At 45.2% G+C, this 19,932-nt stretch overlaps 1 protein-coding gene across 2 annotated transcripts in view; it reads left to right on the top strand.

Moving 5' to 3' along the window:
- The first annotated feature begins 6,585 nt into the window (after window positions 1–6,585).
- Window positions 6,586–19,932, top strand: part of acss3 (acyl-CoA synthetase short chain family member 3) — a 52,594-nt gene continuing 39,247 nt past the window's right edge. The window contains exons 1-8 of one of the 2 annotated variants that reach the window (XM_056277371.1): window positions 6,586–7,067; window positions 9,102–9,246; window positions 9,349–9,537; window positions 11,151–11,285; window positions 13,668–13,808; window positions 14,586–14,666; window positions 14,908–15,003; window positions 17,057–17,208. In XM_056277371.1, the coding sequence (XP_056133346.1) occupies window positions 6,658–7,067; window positions 9,102–9,246; window positions 9,349–9,537; window positions 11,151–11,285; window positions 13,668–13,808; window positions 14,586–14,666; window positions 14,908–15,003; window positions 17,057–17,208 (1,349 nt within the window). In that variant the 5' untranslated portion in view covers window positions 6,586–6,657. The remainder of the gene's footprint in view (window positions 7,068–9,101; window positions 9,247–9,348; window positions 9,538–11,150; window positions 11,286–13,667; window positions 13,809–14,585; window positions 14,667–14,907; window positions 15,004–17,056; window positions 17,209–19,932) is intronic. The other variant, XM_056277372.1, reaches the window with a different exon arrangement.

Raw genomic sequence — 19,932 nt, 5'->3', positions numbered from 1 at the left:
GGCTCCAGCATCCCTGCGACCCTGAGAGCAGGATAAGCGGTTTGGATAATGGATGGATGGATGGTCCCGGTTAGCAGTCGCTGACCATCAGATCCACAGGCAGACTTTTTATTCAATATTTCTTGCCTTGTTTTTTAAACCTGGCAAGCTGTCAAAAAGAACTCCATACAGAAACAGCCTGGAGGAAGAGTTGAAAGATTTGAACACTTTTGGAAATCCATAGACTGTACTGTTACCCAGGCCTGCCCACAGAAATGGCTGGGCCCCAGAAAAGTTCCAGTGAATACCCCCCCCCCCCATCTGCTTTACTCATATAAATGCGTAATGGGGGCTGTATAGACACACACACACACACACACACACACACACACACACACACACACACACACACACACAATAATAGAACTCTTTGACACACTTAAACACACCAAGGCCAACAAAGATCTCTTACAACACACATTTCTTAGTAGAAAATGCAATTTCTTACCTTATGGCTTCATATTTGCCTCTTATACAGCCATCTTCATCTTGTCTTACTGGATGCAATGTCCTTTATAGTGTCTTTACAGTCCATCTGTTTAGCCAGTACTCACTCAATGGCAAGTATTGCCATTATCTTTATCATTGCTTATATTTAGGATGATGTTGCTGGCCTCCATAACACCCCCCAGCGACCCGGCCCCAGAAGGCTCCCCCTCCCCTTGTGGGCGGCCCTGCTGTCACCTAACGACTCCACTGGAGCAGATGATGCGCCTTGCTGAAGGGCACCTCCACATGCATGCACTGTACTGACAGAGGAGAGAGCATTTTCCCATTGATTTTCCCATCTCAGATTTGACCTCTGCACTTGAACCCAAAATACAAGTTTCTCTCTAACCATTGAGTTGCTGTCGCCCTCTTCAGGGAGTCCGCTCTCATCTCCTATTCCCTGTGGAAATTGAGTTGAGTTAACTGGCACCCCCCCCCTTTTTCTCCCCAATTGTACTTGGCCAATTACCCTGCTCTTCACCTCCGGCTTCCCACCCACAGACACGGCCAATTGTGTCTGGACAGACTCTCGACCAAGCCCGAGGTAACACAGGGATTCGAACCAGCGATCCTCGTGTTGGTAGGCAAGCTAGTCAAGTGGCATTTACATTATTTTCTATGAGTGTACTGCCGACATGCCACGCTGCTTGGCTTTGTTGCACCAAACAGCTGTCGTGAGTTGACCTTCACCCTTTTACTGGGGAAACAGGCCACACTATGTCAAGTGATGTTGAATATTTCAACTCCAAGCAGAATTAAGAAGAAATCAACGCTATTGTGTCGGTTTACACTCGGCGCTTATGTAAAAGTGCAATATTTTATCATTTCATCATTCAAATATGCAAATATACTGAGATTATTACCCAGCTGTTGTCTGGCTGCAACAATAGCACGGTTCTTCGAAATATATTTGAAGGACGATTGAAATCACCCAGTCTTCATCGTAATCGAATTAACCGGGTTAATAACCCACATAAAAAAACTCCATCTTGCCGGTGAAACGTTTGTTAATGAATAGCCTGCTGGTCATCTGCTTCAAACAGTTTCCGGTTGGTAGCCAATTGAGTTCCGTTCGAAAGGATTCATCTTAAATCCAATGGTCCTAGACATAGACATATAAAGAGTAGACGCCGCATTGGCTGTTGGGGCGCGAGAAATACGGCCGCCATCTTGGACCGGTCATCATACGCGTTGCCTAGCAGCAGAATACACGACTGAGAAAGATGCCAGAACGCTGTTCAGCATATTCCTGCTCCAATCGACGGACCGTCGAAAACAGGGCTCGGGGGATTACTTTTCACAAGTAAGATTGAACATCACTATTGGTTGTATTTTGTGAATTTAATATTACTGTACTGTATTTATGTCCAACTGCGAAATCGTAGCCAGCTAGCTAGGCTATGCTCAGTGCCGGTGTTCACCCGGCTATGAACTGAGACTTTATAAGTCATATTCCATAACACTGACTTTACAACTGACAAAAGAATGCTATTGTACAAATAAAACAATATTAACGTTACTGGTATTATATTGACCAGCGAATTTTACACAGGTGGCACAGACTGTATTATTCACATGTAATCCATCCTAACAACAGTAAGATAGGGGAGAACCGGGCCCAAAGTAACACGCCGCGAAATTAGCACAGAGCTTTTTTCGAAGGAAACAAAATAGGACGTGATGCAATTAAGTCAGTGTGTGTGTTTATAAGACCTCTCCCTTCTCCCAAAAAATTGGCGCGATACGCAGTTATTTAAAAAAGTTATAGAGCGAAAGCTGTCCTGTGATGGGTGCCGTGCGAGCCTTGTCAGAGATGCTGTCCCATCATCACGTGACGAGAGCTACCTACCACCTTCTAGCCCTGAAACACAACGGCGGGCGGCCTAGTGATTCCATCACAAGGCACAGTGAAGGTTTGATTTCATTATCTTGTTTTAAAAAGTATTTTAATCTTTGTGTATTAAAGTTGCTTTGTTCTTTGTTCTTATTTTCTCTGTTCTGTAAAGTGTCTTTGAGCACTGTGTAAAGCGCTATATAAATATAATGTATTATTATTATTATAAGGTGCTGAGAGCTGCAGAGAGGGTGATTCGCCAAGCTGCAACAAAGCAAACTCCAAAGCTGTCTACAATCACCCACATCGTCCGAGAGGAGATTGGCACGGAGGATGTTTTTCTGCTTGGAGAACACATTGAGGAGACACAGTTTGCCATCGACAACCACCACTACAACTTGTTGTCTTTGGTTGTGTCTGAGTTTCTCAAGATAAGGTTGCACCACATTGCAAAACTCACCTCTCTTGACCTGCAGAAAGGGAGCACGAGAAAGAAACTCTGCAAAACAGTTCTCTTTCAAGGGTTTTAGGGGTTTCATGTCAAACTTTAATTAGCAACTTTTATTTTTTCCCCTACATTGTTATGCTACATTATTTATATATTTATCTCTCTTTAAAATATATATGTATATCTGTATTTATTTTTTATTTTTACATCATACTATTGGATATAATTACGATATTATTACAGTATTATACCACTTTATTACACACACACACACACACACACACACACACACACACACACACACACACACACACACACACACACACACACACTGTATACTTCCTACCCTCACATGTAAATATTTTGTGTTGTTGTCAGTGTTTACGTTTGTCCATTGTGTTTAATGTACTGGTCACCTATATATATAGTGAGTGTTTTGCTAAATACCGTATTGTTCCGAATATAAGACGACCCTGATTATATGACGACCCCCCCCTTTTTCAAGACTCATTTTTGGAAAAATACTCTTTGCAGAGCAAATATTGGTTTTATAAAGAAAAACATTATATTTGAAAAAAATTATAATAAAAACACATTGAATAAAACAAGGTAGTCTGTTTAACAGCTTTTAAATAAAATTATGTTTTCAATATATTTTAGATGAAATTGTCACATTTAAATAAGAAAATGTAAATACATTTGTAAATGAATGACTTATGGTATTTAAATAGCATACAAATGAAAATAAACTGTAGTCTATTGAGACTATCCATCTCATAGTGAAAAAATAACAATTTCAACATTTCAATAACTGCATTAACCATCGAAGTGGTATAATTTTAGAACGGTCTTGAAACAAATCTGACTGAGTGAGAATGTATATTGACATTCAAAAGTCTAGACCTCGAATGTAAGACGACCCCCACTTTTTCATACGTATTTCCAGGGTAAAAACCCCGTCTTATATTCAGAACAATACGGTAGCCACCTATCATACATCACATATATCATATATCAGAATATTCTATTACTGTTAAGCCAACTATGAATATTAAAATACGTCAAACCATGTGTCCTGTATCATAGCTACATGTATGACGTTTTCAGCAACAAAAAATGGCGTGGAAATCAGTTTGGTATTCAGCGAGTTATGATTGATTAACTGCGCTGACAGTTCATTGCGCCTGCCAAACACATTACACTGAGTGGAGCGGGTGACCGATCCAAGATGGCGGCCCCACGGCTCGTCAGCGCCAATAGGCAGTAGCGGTTGATGCGGCGTCTACTCTTTATATGTCTATGGTCCTAGAGACCCTGTGCTGTTAGGAGTGCCGATTAGCGGAGCCTGTCTATTGTCCACCCTGCTCTCTGCCAATCACGGGAATGCTTGTTATGTCGGTCAGCATGCGTGCCTGTGGTTGGTGGAGCGGGGAAGGGGGGGGGCTGGCCCGCTGGTTCCTTACTGTTTTCGTTTGGGAGGGAAACCGACCACTGAGATTTGGAGTTAATGGCGGTCTGTAATGACTTGGCTGCGGCATACAGCAGCCGAGAATAAAGACGCCGTTCGGTTGGAAGTTCTGTAAGTGTTATCTTTATAGCGGTGAACGCTACTACAGACATACAAATTTGTTCTTACAAACCCAATGATTTATTTATTTATTTATTTTGCTCTCCAGTATGTCTGACAGGCGCTAGCAAAGCCTGATGGTTATTTGGAACTCATTCCCCCTAACGTCTTGCAACGCGCCATCATCGAGGCCTGCAAAGACGTCAGCGTTAACTTATTGGTGTGTAAATTCAGGCGTTACCCGGGTTCTAGAGTGGGCTGTAAGGCAGAGTTCAGGGCCAAAACATCCTATGGGTGTGTAAACACAAATGGGCACCTTTATGAGTGCTAGATGGAGGGATTGTACAAGTCCAGTGGTAAAAGCTGTAATTTCGCACCCTACGCACGACTCTGCCCGATGCCAGAGAATATAAAAATGATACATGTCCTGTCAATACTCTATGCTAATTTGGAAAGAGTTATGCCTGTGCTGGGGGAACCATTGATTTACTAAAACTTTGTTCTTCATAGATTATTGTATGCTGGGTGAAGGAGGCGGAGGTATCTTTTTCTGTCAAGGTTTTAGTTATAGTCAGATAATATTAATAAACTGAAAAGGGGATTGTAATTCAAATGCTCAGATGGACCGAAAACAGAGGGCGAACCAATCCAAAGAAAACTAGAGCTGATTCATTGTGGCCAACAAAGCAGCTGCTAGCCATAAGATTAGCATATGGCGGGTCCAAGAAAACCCAGTTTCATAATTCATAACTTCGACTTGGAATGTCTTAAGAGGAAGTCATTTTGAGAAGACACAAATAACGGACAGAGTATTTTTCTCTACAGCCGAACAGCTCAGGTTTTAAGGCCATGCTTTTGAGGACAGAGTATTTTTTCTTTCCAATATTCAGTGCACACTGCCATAAATGTGATCACAATACACAGGCTAGCTCCACGTAAATTGCCCATTCCCATGGAAATGCACAAGATGTTAAAATGAGTTTAGTCGCGGTGAAGGAATCACACAGAGCTCAGCTCAGCTCATTCGCCTCCCTCATCGGAGAGCAACATGTTTGGCATTATCACTGATGAAAAGTGTGATGGAAAACAATGGGCTCAGCATCAACAAATAGATGAAATGAACCAAGGTATCAATTAGAGTCAGGGTCAGTTGGGCAACCGACCTAAATGACACAGGGTGAGAGCACACAGTAAGAGAAAGCCTCTGCATGCATACGGTTAGGCCGGCTGCATTTGCATGGTTGTCCACATCACACTGTCTGGGCTTTGCAGGCTACAAAGGTTTTTTTCTGTCTAATTAGGGCAAAAAGAGCAGAGTTACTGGGAGGCTGTAGCAGCAGTCAGTCTGGTTAGTGTGTGTGTGTTTGTGAAACACTCACAGTTATGTCTGTAAATACCCTGTGATGATGCTAAAAGTGGTCTCTAGACATCTCCAGACAAATCCTTAAAAGTATGTGCATTTTCCAGTAACTCTCAGCGGAGTTAATGGCCTGAGGAATCCTACTTTCAAATGTGTTCAGCACAAAGGATCGTGTAGAGGCGGTTCAGACACGTCACACTGCAGTCTAATCAAAATGAAGACATGCCTCATGGTATCCCTGTAATAATGTTGTTTGTGAGGTTACGTGAGTACTGAAAAGACAAGAATTTATAATTCACAAAACACCCGCCGCCAAAATGTGGCCAAGCCACCAATTATGATCTCAGCTTCTCTGAGCTGTGTTTACGTTCATTCATACTGACACTGAAAACTGTTCCAAACAACCAGTTAAATCAACATTGCGTTTCTCGCGTTAACAACGTCCAGTTCATAGGTCGCAACTCGGCTTCTCCTTGAAGAAGCCATGTTCTGGCAACTTTTGCAGCCCCATAAAGATATGTCTCCCGTCGACCCGTGGCATCGCGGGAAAGCGCCATATTCCCCCCCATTTTTTGATCCGTTTTCACCAACAAAGTAGCGTAAACTGTCGATAACCTAAAATAAACAAATAAAAAAAACAATCTACATGTTGGTCTTTTACATTTCCTTGAGTGAAAAAGAAATGTAATAACCGGATTCGGGTGCGGGCATGCGCATTCCCCATAAACGCTGAGATATATATTATTTTGGGGATACAATATTTGGCCTCACAAGGCCCCCCTTCCCCCGGCCGGGCCTCTGATGACGTTGGACTGGATCCCAGCGAAGTGGAAGTTGGCATTTCTACCTGCAGGAGATCCCGAGAAGCGCAATAAGGTTTACCAAGAAACCGAGAGTTTTGTCTTTTAAACAATACTGCGATGCGGATACTGCGGTCCAAGGACTTCACTTCAGCTTACGGGTTCATCTCAAAAGTGCGCCCAGTGAAGGGAATCGTTTCAAGAGATCCCCTGAGATGGGACGCCGGGGTACGCGGGGGAACTACAGTCGCGGCGGAGCGGCGGACGAACTCGGCGCAACGTGGACGGAGAACCGCCTCCTGCGTGCCAGCAGGCGCCGCGAAGAGACTTGTCGACGCTCAACAAAGCTGCCGAAAATACACCTCATCTTCCTCATCTTCCTCCTCATCACCCTACACAACATACGAGCAGGCTTTTTCCGCGGCCAGCCGTCACCCAGAGAAGTACTGGCATGACATTGGGCGGAACATTGACTGGTTTGAACCTTACGGTAAAACCTTACACATAGAAGACCCTGTTTTCCCGAACTGGTGAGTTTTAATGTGCCCTAGTGTCGACACGACACACAGCCTTCACAACGGACGAGTAAACACGTGGGTCTGACATTGCGCCACTTGCACTGACTTGTGATCCAACCTTGGGCTGGCTTGTTTATTAACAGTACCGGCCCTGGACTGGTAAATAAAAAAAAGAGGTTGACCTATGATCTTTAGTTAGTGATCATCATGAGGCAGCAAACTACCAATATGGGCAGTAGTTGCAGAAATGCAGTCATTTATATATGTTCCCCATTGAAATACACTTATCTAACTTGCATCAGCTTGATGCTATTTGTGTTGATGTATGCTGTGACTTATGTAATGAACATTGATGTCAGCCCTAGAAAAGGTGGGTGTAGTCTGCAAAGGTATATGACCAATTTATACACCCTTCTTCCTACCAGAATAAGCAGGTACACATGTTAGTATGTTTTCCTTTGGTTTTTGCTTATCGTGTTGGTGGAAGTGGTTATTTGCAGTGTGGACACTGTTTCTGCCCTGGCAGATTAATCACACCGGTATTACATTTAAATGCACGGCACGTCATCCAGGTTAGAGAGGATGTCTCAACCCCCAGGACCTGATGCACTTCTGCAAAAAAAAAAAAAAAACGAAGGACACAGTTAATGAATGATACCTCGTGGTCACCATGTTTTCCAAGACAGCAAGATCCCAGACAACATCTGTTCGAGCTACGGTGGATAGAAAAAGTCTGCACACCCCCTGTTAAAATGGCAGGTTTTTGTGATGTAAAAAAGATGAAACCCAGAAAAACCCCATGTCCTAACTTTTCCAAACCTGAGGAGCTGCAGGAATTGCTGGCAAGCTCTGGTTGCTCCCTACATGTGACAACAATTTCCCATATTCTTTGTAAGTCTGGGCGGTAAGACAGAAGCCTTTTCACATGAAGAAAAACATCCATGCCCGGCCAAGTTTTGCAAAAAGATACTACACCCAGTCTCCAAAACCATGTGAAAAAATGTGTTGTGGTCTGATGAGACCAGGTTGTACCCTTTGGCCGTAATTCCAAAAGATGTTTGGCACAAAAACAACACAGCACATCACCATACCCATCATGCTTTGGGGCTGCTTTTCTTCATCTGGAACTCGGGCTTTAGTCAAGGTGCAGGGAATCATGAATAGCTCCAAATACTAGTCGATTTTGGCGTCTGCTGGAAAGCTGAAGAGGATTTTCACCTTTCAGCACAAAAAAGACCCAAAGCATACATCCACATCAACAAAGGGACGACTTCACCAAAAGAAGTTCAGCGTTTTGGAAAGGCCCAGCCAGAGCCCAGACCTGGATCTAATTGGAAATCTGTGGGGTTACCTGAAGAGGGCTGTGCACAGGAGATGCCCTCACACTTTGATGCGCCTAGAATGTTTTACCCAGTTCCCCCTCGGGGAGGAATAAAGTATTCTGAGTCTGATTTACAAGGAAGTGTGGGGAAATATTGCCAAGTCAAGATGTGCCAAGCTGATAGGCTCTCACCCACAAAGACTGAGTGCAAAAGGCACTTCAACAAAGTATTGGTTTAGGGGTATGGACACTTATGCAACCAGGTTATTATAAGTTTTTATTTTATCCCCCCCCCAAAGGTTTCAATTTATTTTTCATTTGAATTTTGTAAGTTGCAATTTCACATCAAATGGGGGAAAAGTTCTGACAATTTATCTTGGTTTCCTTTTTTGACATCACAAAAACCTGTCATTTTAATAGGGGTGTGTAGACTTTCTATATCCACAGTAGCTCCTTTTTTTCTTTTTTTTTTTTTTTTACCCATTGGCAGCTCACCCAAATTAGGGGAAATTTTCACCTTATTAATTAGTATACAGTGATATTCTTTTGTTTGGCGTGTCTGCTGATGTATTTTTGCCCTCAGCCCTTACAGGTTTTTTCAGCTATTTTCCATTTCCAGTTAAAAAGAAACTGAAGTAAAATTGCGGTATTTTGTTGCTTATTGATTTTTTTTATTTTTCAATCCCACTTCAAACTACAACAACAACGTGTCTGATTTGCAACAGGTTTGTGGGAGGGAAGGTGAACGTGTGCCACAACGCAGTGGACCATCATGTCGAGAACGGGCGTGGAGAGCAGCCTGCCATCCTTTACGATAGTCCTGTAACTGAAACCAAACAGACGATCACTTTCAGAGAACTCCAGGACCAGGTTTGGAATAATAGCAATCCCAATAAATATGACACTCTTGATATCTAACACCATGTGACATGTCACTTTTGAACAAGTGTGTTAACCTGTCCCGTGGTTCAGGTGTCCAGACTGGCGGGGGTCTTGGTGAAGAATGGAGTACAGAAGGGGGACCTGGTGGTGATTTACATGCCCATGATTCCTCAGGCCATGTTCACCATGCTGGCCTGTGCCAGGATCGGTGCCCCTCACAGCCTGATCTTCGGTGGCTTCGCCTCCAGAGAGCTCTCCATCCGCATCGATCATGCCAAGGTTAGACGAGACAGGTAGTATTCACAGTAGAGCTGAATGATAGTTATCATTCATAATGGAGAAAAAAACCCAACCTTGCAATTTTTTTTTTGTGGTATGTAATGCATTATTAGAGACAAGGAATTTAATAATTTCACCAATATTCAGCTTTTAACTTTCAAAGCCCCATTTCTAGCAATGATTTTAGGGATCTTGGAGGAAATATGGCAGTTGTCCAAGAAGTCATCAAATCGAACTAGAGTATATTATTATTCAGATGAGCCAGAATAAGCCTGTGATATATTGTTCAGCCCCAATTCACAGTGTGATGTTATGAGATCAGTGGTTCTCAATCAGGTCCTCGGGTATCACCAGTACTGCTAGTTTTCCATTCCGTCAGGCCGTTCATCACATCCGCCTGTTCTTCCAGTTATTCCAGCCTCATCAGGGAGGTTTTAGACCCGGAACAGCAGGTGAATGTAATTAAACACCTGGCAGGACAGAAAACCAGCACTACTGGTGATACCTGAGGACCTGATTGAGAACTGCGTTAGTGTGGCAATAGAGCCACTTGATAATTTCCCATGCAACAGGTTGTCTACTCACTTGAAAAGAATTGACAACAGGATGACATGATGCTCTTTTGTCCTTGTTCAGTTGCAAGAAACAGGGATGTTTCAGTGATTTGGCAGTAATAATTACCCCCCATTAAAACATCTGTTAAAATTTTGGAAGCCTGATGCCCCTAAACTGAGTTTGGAAGAATTCACTCACACAATGAATGACTTTTCTATTTTTTTGGGGGAGGGGGACCCCCCCCCCCTTTTCACCGCAATTGTATCCGGCCAATTACCCCACTCTTCCGAGCCGTCCTGGTCGCTGCTCCACCCCCTCTGCTGATCCGGGGAGGGCTGCAGACTACCACATGCCTCCTCCGATACATGTGGATTCGCCAGCCGCTTTCTTCTCTCACCTGACAGTGAGGAGTTTCGCCAGGGGGACATAGCGCGAGGAAGGATCACGCTATTCCCTCCCAGTTCCCCCTCCCTGAACAGGCGCCTCGAATGACCAGAGGAGGCGCTAGGTCAGCGACCAGGACACACATCCACATCCGGCTTCCCACCAGCAGACACGGCCAGTTGTGTCTGTAGGGATACCCGACCAAGCTGGAGGTAACACGGGGATTCGAACCACCGATCCCCGTGTCGGTAGGCAATGGAATAGACCGCTACGCTACCCGGATTCCCCCAAATGTCTTTTCTAGATCACAGCCAATAACTAGAAGCACATGAATATAGAATCTACATATTAAAATTTAGATGACACCAATGACCAACTGGTGATGTACACACACGTCATTATTCTGTGGCAAGCCTGATAAACATGCTATGCAAAAATTACAGCATCCAAGTCAAAACTAAGCTTTCATAGCAGTACAAGACCACATTATTTGTACCCCATGTTATATTACTGCACAATAATCGATAGGCATTCAAATAAACTGCTCTTAACTTAACATTCGCTCTAACAACTATACCAGGAATAGGAAAAAGATGCAAAGTAATGAGGAGTGGAGTGCTGCCAAGGAGCTCTTTAAACGGGTTGCACAATCAAAGTCATTCTGTGTGTCTCAGCCTAAGATGATTGTGACCGCCTCGTTTGGTATTGAGCCGGGCAGGCGAGTGGAGTACATTCCCCTGGTGGAGAAAGCCCTGCAGATGAGCTCCCACAGGCCAAGTAAAGTCCTCATCTACAACCGACCCAACATGGTAAGATCCAATAACACACACAATGCCAATAACGCTGCAGCGTGCCGTCTTTTCAGATTGATTGCGCTGGTCACATATAATGACCACATGCAGTCAACCTGGGACTTGAAGCCTCACCTCACACCGTTGTGTAACCTCACTGGTATGTGGTAGATTCAGAGACCTAGCAACTGTGTGTGCACCAGAAATTTTTCCAACCACAGATGGTCTTTGAGGAGTGTGATGATGTGACAGACATCCTATCTAAAATCTGCAGGCGACACGAAGTGGGGGTGGTACAAGATGATGATTCGCAGTGTGGGAAAATGCAGAAAAGGCCATTCTAGGCAGCCAAACAGATTCAAGCTGAGCTGTAAAGAATAACTATGGCGTTATATGGTGACAGATCATCTCATACAAGAGGAAAAATTGAGGTCAAAAACTTCTAAGGTCAACCAGTGGTTAGCACTGTTGCCTCACAGCAAGGAGGTCCTGGGTTTGAACTCCAGGCCGTCCCAGGTCCGTTCTGTGTGGAGTTTGCATGTTCTCCCCGTGTCTGCATGGGTTTCCTCCAGGGGTCTGGTTTCCTTCCACAGTCCAAAGACGTGTAGGTCAGGTGAATTGGCGGTACTAAATTGTCCCTAGGAATGAATGTGTGTGTGTGTGTGTGTGTGTGGGCGGGCCCTGTGTGATGGCCTGGCAGCCTGTCCAGGGTGTCTTCCCGTCTGCCGCCCAAAGACTGCTGGAATAGGCTCCAGCATCCCGGCGGCCCTGAGAGCAGGTTAAGCAGTTCAGATAATGGATGGATGGATATATAATCCAGTGAGTCAAGTAAATTCCTTATGAGACATTACAAGCCTGTTTCATGCCATAAGCAATATTGCCTCATAAAGAATTTACTTGACTCACTTGATTATTTTCCTCCTTATTTGTTGAGCACTTTCCCTACTGTTGAGTGTTTCTTTTAACAAAGTTATATATATATATATATGGGGAAGCCTGGCCTGAGTGGCTAAAATGTCGGAGGCAGACTTAAAACCGTTTCTATATAATAAAACACTTTATTGACAGGATGTAGCTACAAGTGAAACAAAAGAACATGAAGAAAGTAAACAAACAAAATTAACAGTTAACTCATCTTAACTGAACAAACTCAACTTCCAATAATTGAGCTTAAACTAACAAATAACTAAACAAAACTCACCTTACAACAATTGAACATCTTGTGCACACATCTACACCCTGACGTCCTACAGCCCCTAACAGCTCCTAAACTACTGCTTAAATCCTCGCTTGGAGTTGATCAGCAGCACCTGGGTTTAGGCTGAACCCCTGTGGCAGGGAAAGCCAACACCTGGAAATGATTAAGATTGACGATGGGACAAATGGTGTGTTCTCACCCCAGTTGGAACCAGTCTCCAGCAAGAGTCCTTGGCTTAGACTCCTAATGCTATACAAGCCAGCTACCTCGGATATGAGTGAGATCAACATGAATAGAGTCATACCGGATGTCGCCCGGGTTAACGAGGTCCGTGTCAGATGTTGGGGAACCAGGACGACCTGATGAGAAATGGGCTACTGGAACAAGACATTCATGGACGAGAGCTGAGAACCTGGAACTGATGGAATGCTGCTATAACAGCAGACCCCTGGAGAGGGGCTATATGAAGCATATGTGGAAATTGTGGACCAGTAGGAGACCTACTTCCACACTGACTCAGAAGCAGCTAGTGGCTAAATGCTGGAACATCCAACAGAGGGAAGCTACTGTCACGACTTGAGATGGACAGGCTCCAACAGGACGACTATACAGTTCAGAACCCTGAATGGCAGGGTGTGTGTGTGTGTGTGTGTGTGTGTGTGTGTGTGTGTGTGTGTGTATATATATCTTGGAAACCATTCCCCATTGGGCACGAAGCACTTTCAGTGTTATGACATGTGCTTATCAGTTACTGTATCTCACAAAGTAATGTGACAGACGTGGTTGTTTGAAGGCCGATTTCAACATGAAAGCTTTACTTAATCAGGCAAGTGTGGCATATGGTCGGCTTGTTGAGCAAGCAGAGAGGCATTTCAGGCAGTTACAGATTTTGTGTGTGTGTGTGTGTGCTGGCAGCGGGCAGGGGTTTTTTTTGTCGTTGCTTTTTCCCTTTGCCTTAAGAGTCTGTAAATTTTGAATGAGTTCTTGATCTGGAGATAAGTCTCAACACTTCTCTGCACCAAGAAAACCATGACCAGAATGTTTCTTTAGCCCCCTGGGTCGTGATTACGTTTCATTTTAACTGAGCACATGAACAACATTTACAGTCATAAGCAAAAAGAGAACCGTTCATTTTACAAGAAATATGATCGCCTCATATTTTTTAATTGAATGCATCGACCCCCTTGTTCCTCTTACCCTAGGAGAGGGCGTCCATGAGTCCAGACTTGGCTTTAGACTGGGAGGAAGAGATGGCTGCTGCTCTGCCCCATGACTGTGTCTCCCTGCCCTCCAACCACCCTCTTTACGTCCTCTACACCTCGGGGACCACCGGGACCCCCAAGGTACCGATGCTGCAACACACACACACACACACACACACACACACACAGCACAAAAGCAACAGTATGGTTGTCCTCCAGTATATTTGGCGGGGACGAATGACTCAAGGAATCATGGGTGCTTGTCCATCTGCTCACATAGTCACCAAAAGCAGCCGTTACTGTTTGGAGTACAAAGCTGACTTGTTTGCCTTTTGGCTCTGCCATGCTATCAAAGTCCATTTGAAATGCCAACACATTGACATAAAGGAAAAAGAACAAACCGGAGCATTTTCAGCAGCAGGTGTTCGAGCACCAATAATGAGGTTTTCTGGTGGAATAGCTCACGGGCATTTTTAATGCTTTCCGATAGTACTCTTTTGACTTTGACAAAAAGATCATTTGAAAATTCCACCTTCTGACTAGGTTATGCACTTAATAGCGCTCTTACTGACCCCCGGTTTCTCATTTTGTGCTGTCGGTAAGGTCTATGGTACAATATTGCTGAAAATAAACCCTTGTTTGGGCTTTTGATGGGAAATGAAATGGGTAGTAACACCATGGTTTTGCCAAGGAAATTTTAAGAACTCTCGGATAATGTAATTGACAGATGTTTATTCCATTGGTGAGAGCAAACATGATAATGGAATTAGATTAGGGCTCCAACGACTTTGAGAAGGGCACACTTTTCTAAATGGTACTGAAAGGCTTAGAAGCTGGTTGTAGATTAACTTGGTGCTCCATCTTTCTCATGAAGTTTAATACCCGTCAGTGCTCTGATGTCTCTTATCTTGTCTCCAGGGCATCGTGAGAGACACCGCAGGCTATGCCGTGATGCTGAAATGGACCATGTCAAATATTTATGGACTCAGTCCTGGAGACGTAAGGCACTAAAGCATTCGTTTGAGTTACTAATGTGCATGAGAATAAATGGCGTTGTAGCCGGCGCAGAGATAAATTCTTACTCGCAGAAAGATTGCATCTCCATATGGTATCTGAGTTTACTCGAGAATCAAACATTCTGGCTTTTTTATATGTTGATATTGTGGTTCATGCTTATCATTGGTTTTGCTGGATGAAATTAGAGATTTTTCTCAACCGTTCACCCTCTTGTGTGTTTTAGGTGTGGTGGGCGGCGTCTGACCTGGGCTGGGTGGTCGGCCACTCCTACATCTGCTACGGCCCCCTCCTCCACGGGAACACCACCATTCTCTACGAGGTGATACTCTAGGATTACTCCAGTGGAAACCACCTGTGAAACAGTCCTTTATCTGTTCACATCTTTATGACTCGGTCCCGCCGCACAAGCAGAGCCTCCGCACGCGGCATAGATTGCTCTCCGTGCAGACATATGGCAGAGGAATTAGCAAGGCCTAATGAAATCTTTTCTGCGTGATGATATGTGTTGATATTAATGCATCCAGTTGTGGTTGATTTGTTGTGGCTGGGAAGGATGTGCGGCAGGTTAGGAAGAGAGGGAAACGGATGAGGCGGCATGGTGGTGCAGGGCAGCACGGTGGTGCAGTGGTTAGCGCGGACGCCTCACAGCAAGAAGGTCCTGGGTTCGAGCCCCAGGGTAGTCCAACCTTGGTGGGTCATCCCGGGTCGTCCTCTGTGTGGAGTTTGCATGTTCTCCCTGTGTCTGCGTGGGTTTCCTCCAGGGGCTCCGGTTTCCTCCCACAGTCCAAAGACATGTAAGTTAGGTGAATTGGCGGTACTAAAATTTTCCCTGGCTTGGGGAGACACCCTAGCCAGGCCTGGCGGCCTGTCCAGGGTGTCTCCCCGCCTGCCGCCCAGTGACTGCTGGATTAGGCTCCAGCATCCCCGCGACCCTGAGGGCAGGATAAGTGGTTAAGACAATGGATGGATGGATGGAAACGGATGACCTGCAGTGGTGACCCCTAACGGGAGCAGCTGAAAGTAGAAGTAGTAGTGGTTGTGGCTGATTAGCTTTGCCTGATAAAACCGCTCTCAAGAGTCCCCACATGGGCGTCCGGGTAGCGTAGCGGTCTATTCCGTTGTCTACCAACATGGGGATCCCCGGTTTGAATCCCCATGTTACCTCCGGCTTGGTCGGGTGTCCCTACAAACAAAATTGGCCGTGTCTGCAGGTGGGAAGCCGGATGTGGGTGTGTGTCCTGGTCGCTGCATTAGCGCCTCCTCTGGTCGGTCGGGGCGCCTGTTCAGGGGGGGGGGTGAACTGAGGGGAATAGCGTGATCCCCCCCCCCCCCCACGGGCTACGTCTCCCTGGTGAAACTCCTCACTGTCAGGTGAAAGGAAGCGGCTGGCGACTCCACATGTTTCAGAGGAGGCATGTGGTAGTCTGCAGCCCTCCCCGGATCGGCAGAAGTGGTGGAGCAGCGACCGGGGCGGCTCAGAAGAGTGGGGTAATTGACTGGATACAATTGGGTAGGAAAAAAAAAGGGGGAGGGGGAGTCCCCACGTGAGCCGCTGTGTTTTGTGTGGGTTTATTTGTGTGGAGGAGTCTTGTTAGAGCAGGGCTGAGGGAAAGTTTTTGTTGTTTGTGTGTTTATCTTTGTTTGTCCGACTTTTGTATTGTCTCTGTGTGTGTCTGTAGTGGTGGTCATCCATTACACTAGCTCTTAGATTGCTCTCCATTGGGAAGCGGACAGGTAGTGGGCGCTGAATTACTTTCCCCAAGTTAAAATCGATTTTTGACTCAAACCCCACTGTTTGTCTAACGTGGCTCCTGTTTAAGCTTCAGGTCTATTGCTGCCTAAAATTGCACCTCTCTGATCAATACGCACGCCGTCCCCGAGGTGAAAATAAACCCGACAGCCGGCACTCACCTCTGTTGTTTACCATTCTCAGTTAATCTATAGTTGTCCTCTAACTGCAGGGACAGCGCAGTTTAACTCCTTGGAAATTGCTGTTGGAGACGCAATCCCTCAGGCTTCTTTTGTGCATGCACATTACTTCTTTGGTTGTCTGTAATCCTGCTTTCTAATCTGTGGATTGTTTTGGCCCATCTGTCTGGAGGGCATTGCTCCCACACAGCTCTCCATTTCTATAAGCTGGTATCTGAATATGTATGGTGCATAGTTCACAGCTGATGTGTGTTCATACTGCCGGGCGTCACAGAAGCGACTGCCGTTGAACCACCCCAAATCCAGGCGGTATAAATCACTTTAACTTCTTGCCCATGGACTGTCTACGCAGCCACTATCTCCTGTGTGTGTAGACGCACATGTTCACACGGTTGTTATGCTCTGTGAAACCGAACAGTCACCGCTGTAATGTGTGTTTACAGGGTAAACCTGTTGGAACGCCAGACCCCGGAGCATTCTTCCGCGTCCTGTCAGAGCATGGAGCGTCTTCCATGTTCACAGCGCCCACCGCCATCCGAGCCATTTGCCAGCAGGATCCCAGTGCTGCCGTCGGACGGAAATATCCCCTCACCAGGTAGACGTCGACACAAGTCACAAGTCAAGGACACGGCTAAGACTGAACATGTTACTTGGAAATAATAAAAATACACACTAGACAAGGAAATATGCAGTGTTGACATTATAGGGTGTCCTTGGGTTACGAACGCCCGATTTACGAACTGACTTCCGTAAAGCCTATTATTTTAAAAAATCGAGTTATGGGGCGTCAGGGTAGCGTGGCGGTCTATTCCATTGCCTACCAACACAGGGCTCGCCGGTTTGAATTCCCTTGTTACCTCCGGCTTGGTCGGGCATCCATATAGATAAAACTGGCTGTGTCTGCAGGTGGGAAGCCGGATGTGGGTATGTTTCCTGGTTGTCGCACTAGCGCCCCCTCTGGTTGGTCGGGGCACCTGTTCGGGAGGGGAGGAGAAACTGGGGGGGAATAGCGTGATCCTCCCACGCGCTACGTCGCCCTGGCGAAACCCCTCACTGTCAGGTGAAAAGAAGCGGCCGGCGACTCCACATGTATGGGAACTGTTCGTAGCTGTTCCGACTTACATACAAACTCGACTTACGAACAGACTCAAACCTGAGCTTGTTCGTAACCCGGGGACTTCCTGTACTGGTGTGGTTCAAAATGTGTACAAATATCTGTCTGTTGCTAGGAGCGCTTTAGTCATTTATAGAGTAATTAACACTCCTGACGTTCCCGGAGTGATGTGTTGTGTCCTGCGTGGCTGAAGGTGTTTTGCTCGGCGTCTTGTTAGTCTCTGGCCATCTGTTAAGGCACAGCCCCGCCCCGGCTTCATCACTCACAATCTGCACTCTCGGCCCGGCCTGTTTCGGCTGTAATCAGGATGGATGGCGTGACAGCGGCAGCAAGTCACTCCAACCCTTCCATATTAAATCGGTCTGGCCAAACTTTCTGGATCGTTATCTTGCCAGCTCGTTCCGGAAACCAGCCGGGAGGTTTGCTGTTATGAAATTTGACTCTAAAGGCATTGGCGGTATTCACTGCTGCCATTTTATCTCAGACGTCTGAAACTGACCTTAAGCACATATACACACACACACACACACACAGTGGGTGTTTTCCTTATCTGAATCGTGGGTCCAGAGATAAGAGAGGCCGTGCATTGTCGTTTACTGTATCTACCTATTTTGGGAGAATGCAGTGTGAATGCGAAGCCCTCAGAGACCGTAACTGTGATTTAGGGCCGTACAAAGAACTTGACTCGACTTGGCAATCATAAAGCGGTTCAACGAGCCGTTGGACTTACGTCCTCGGTGAATCATTTAATAGCATTTGCACTCAATGGGGGCGGGGGTGAGTTGTTTACTACTTTTTCCCACAGTAAATCTACATTACCTTTAGCATGTTCTGCCTGTAGAGATGGATTTCTGTGTTACTTTGCCACTAGTCCCAGCGACATTTATGTTTTCGTTTCTGTGCCGCAGCCTGCCACAGTTGTCCGTACAAGTCATATTCTGGAGCGTTGTGCAGCGTCTTTCTTCTAATGTGTCTTTTCTCCTTGAAGGAGGCAGATCTGTAAAAGATTACCGCAGTTCCCTTTGGTGGTGGAGAAAACACATCAGCGCTTTCTGTCGGAGGGAGCAACATGTCGGCGGTGATGAAATATGATTGAATCTTTAGTGCAAGATAGATGACTTATCCGCTTTGCCTTTTCAGCTTGCTCACTCCTGATGGGTTCGGACGGTCAGTTTATAGTACTTCCTGCTTTGCAGTGGGGAGAACAGCTTTATGGTGAGGCGTTATGCATCATTTCGTAACGGAGAGCACTGTCGGGAAATGCTCTCATTCATCTGGAGCACTTTCCCAGCTAATGACAGTTTACGTCTCACTTGTTACTTTGGCGAGGGTTGGGACTTTCTGTAGGCCTCGGAGGAAAGCTTTTGTTCCTATTAAATGTTAAGACAACTGAACGAATCTCTTTGGAAAACTCTCACTTAAATTTTAATGCCCTAGTTTGTCTCATGAATTCCTTATAGCAGTTGCTCCGCACAATATTTTCGTTTCAGCAGGTTGTACAGTTTTGCGTTTTATTTCAGTAAGCTGTGATGTAGAATCACATTAGATTAATGCTACCTCAGTGACTTCGGCCATTAGCTGCTATTGAATGCATTTTTTTTTTTATACACAGACGCAAATGAACCCTCTTTCTGAATATATATTACTCGACCTGAAACGGGCAGGATGTTTTACAATGGCTTAGGGAGGCTTCAGGAACGTGGTCAGTTTGTTAATACTGGGCTATCCCCTGCAGTGACATGTCAGGACTAAAACAAGTTGCTGGATTTAATTGAAAATGAGTTCACGGGAGTGTCGAGACATCCCAGGATACATAGATTGCTTTATTATGGCAGAGAAGCCTTATTTCATAGTCAGTAGGGATGCACCAATACCGCTTTTTTGTAAGTACAAGGGTACTTGGCGGTACCGAGTAACGATATGAGTACTTAATAATACCATTGAAGTTCTACCAATTACTTGCATCAGATGTTCCTCACTGTAACAAATTAATATACAACATGATGCTGTTGCTGATGACGTTTTAATTTAAAAAAAAATTTTTTTTTAATTTGATGACTGCTGGAATAGGCTCCAGCACCCCGTGACCCTGAGAGCAGGACAAGCAGTTCAGATAATGGATGGATTACCCCCCCTTTTTTTTTTTTCCTCCAAATTGTACTTGGCCAGTTACCCCACCCTTCCAAGCCGTCCCGGTCGTTGCTC

This window comes from Lampris incognitus, chromosome 3 (assembly GCF_029633865.1).
Source record: "Lampris incognitus isolate fLamInc1 chromosome 3, fLamInc1.hap2, whole genome shotgun sequence".
NCBI classification, from domain to species: domain Eukaryota; kingdom Metazoa; phylum Chordata; class Actinopteri; order Lampriformes; family Lampridae; genus Lampris; species Lampris incognitus.
This window is presented reverse-complemented; position numbering and strand designations above follow the sequence as displayed.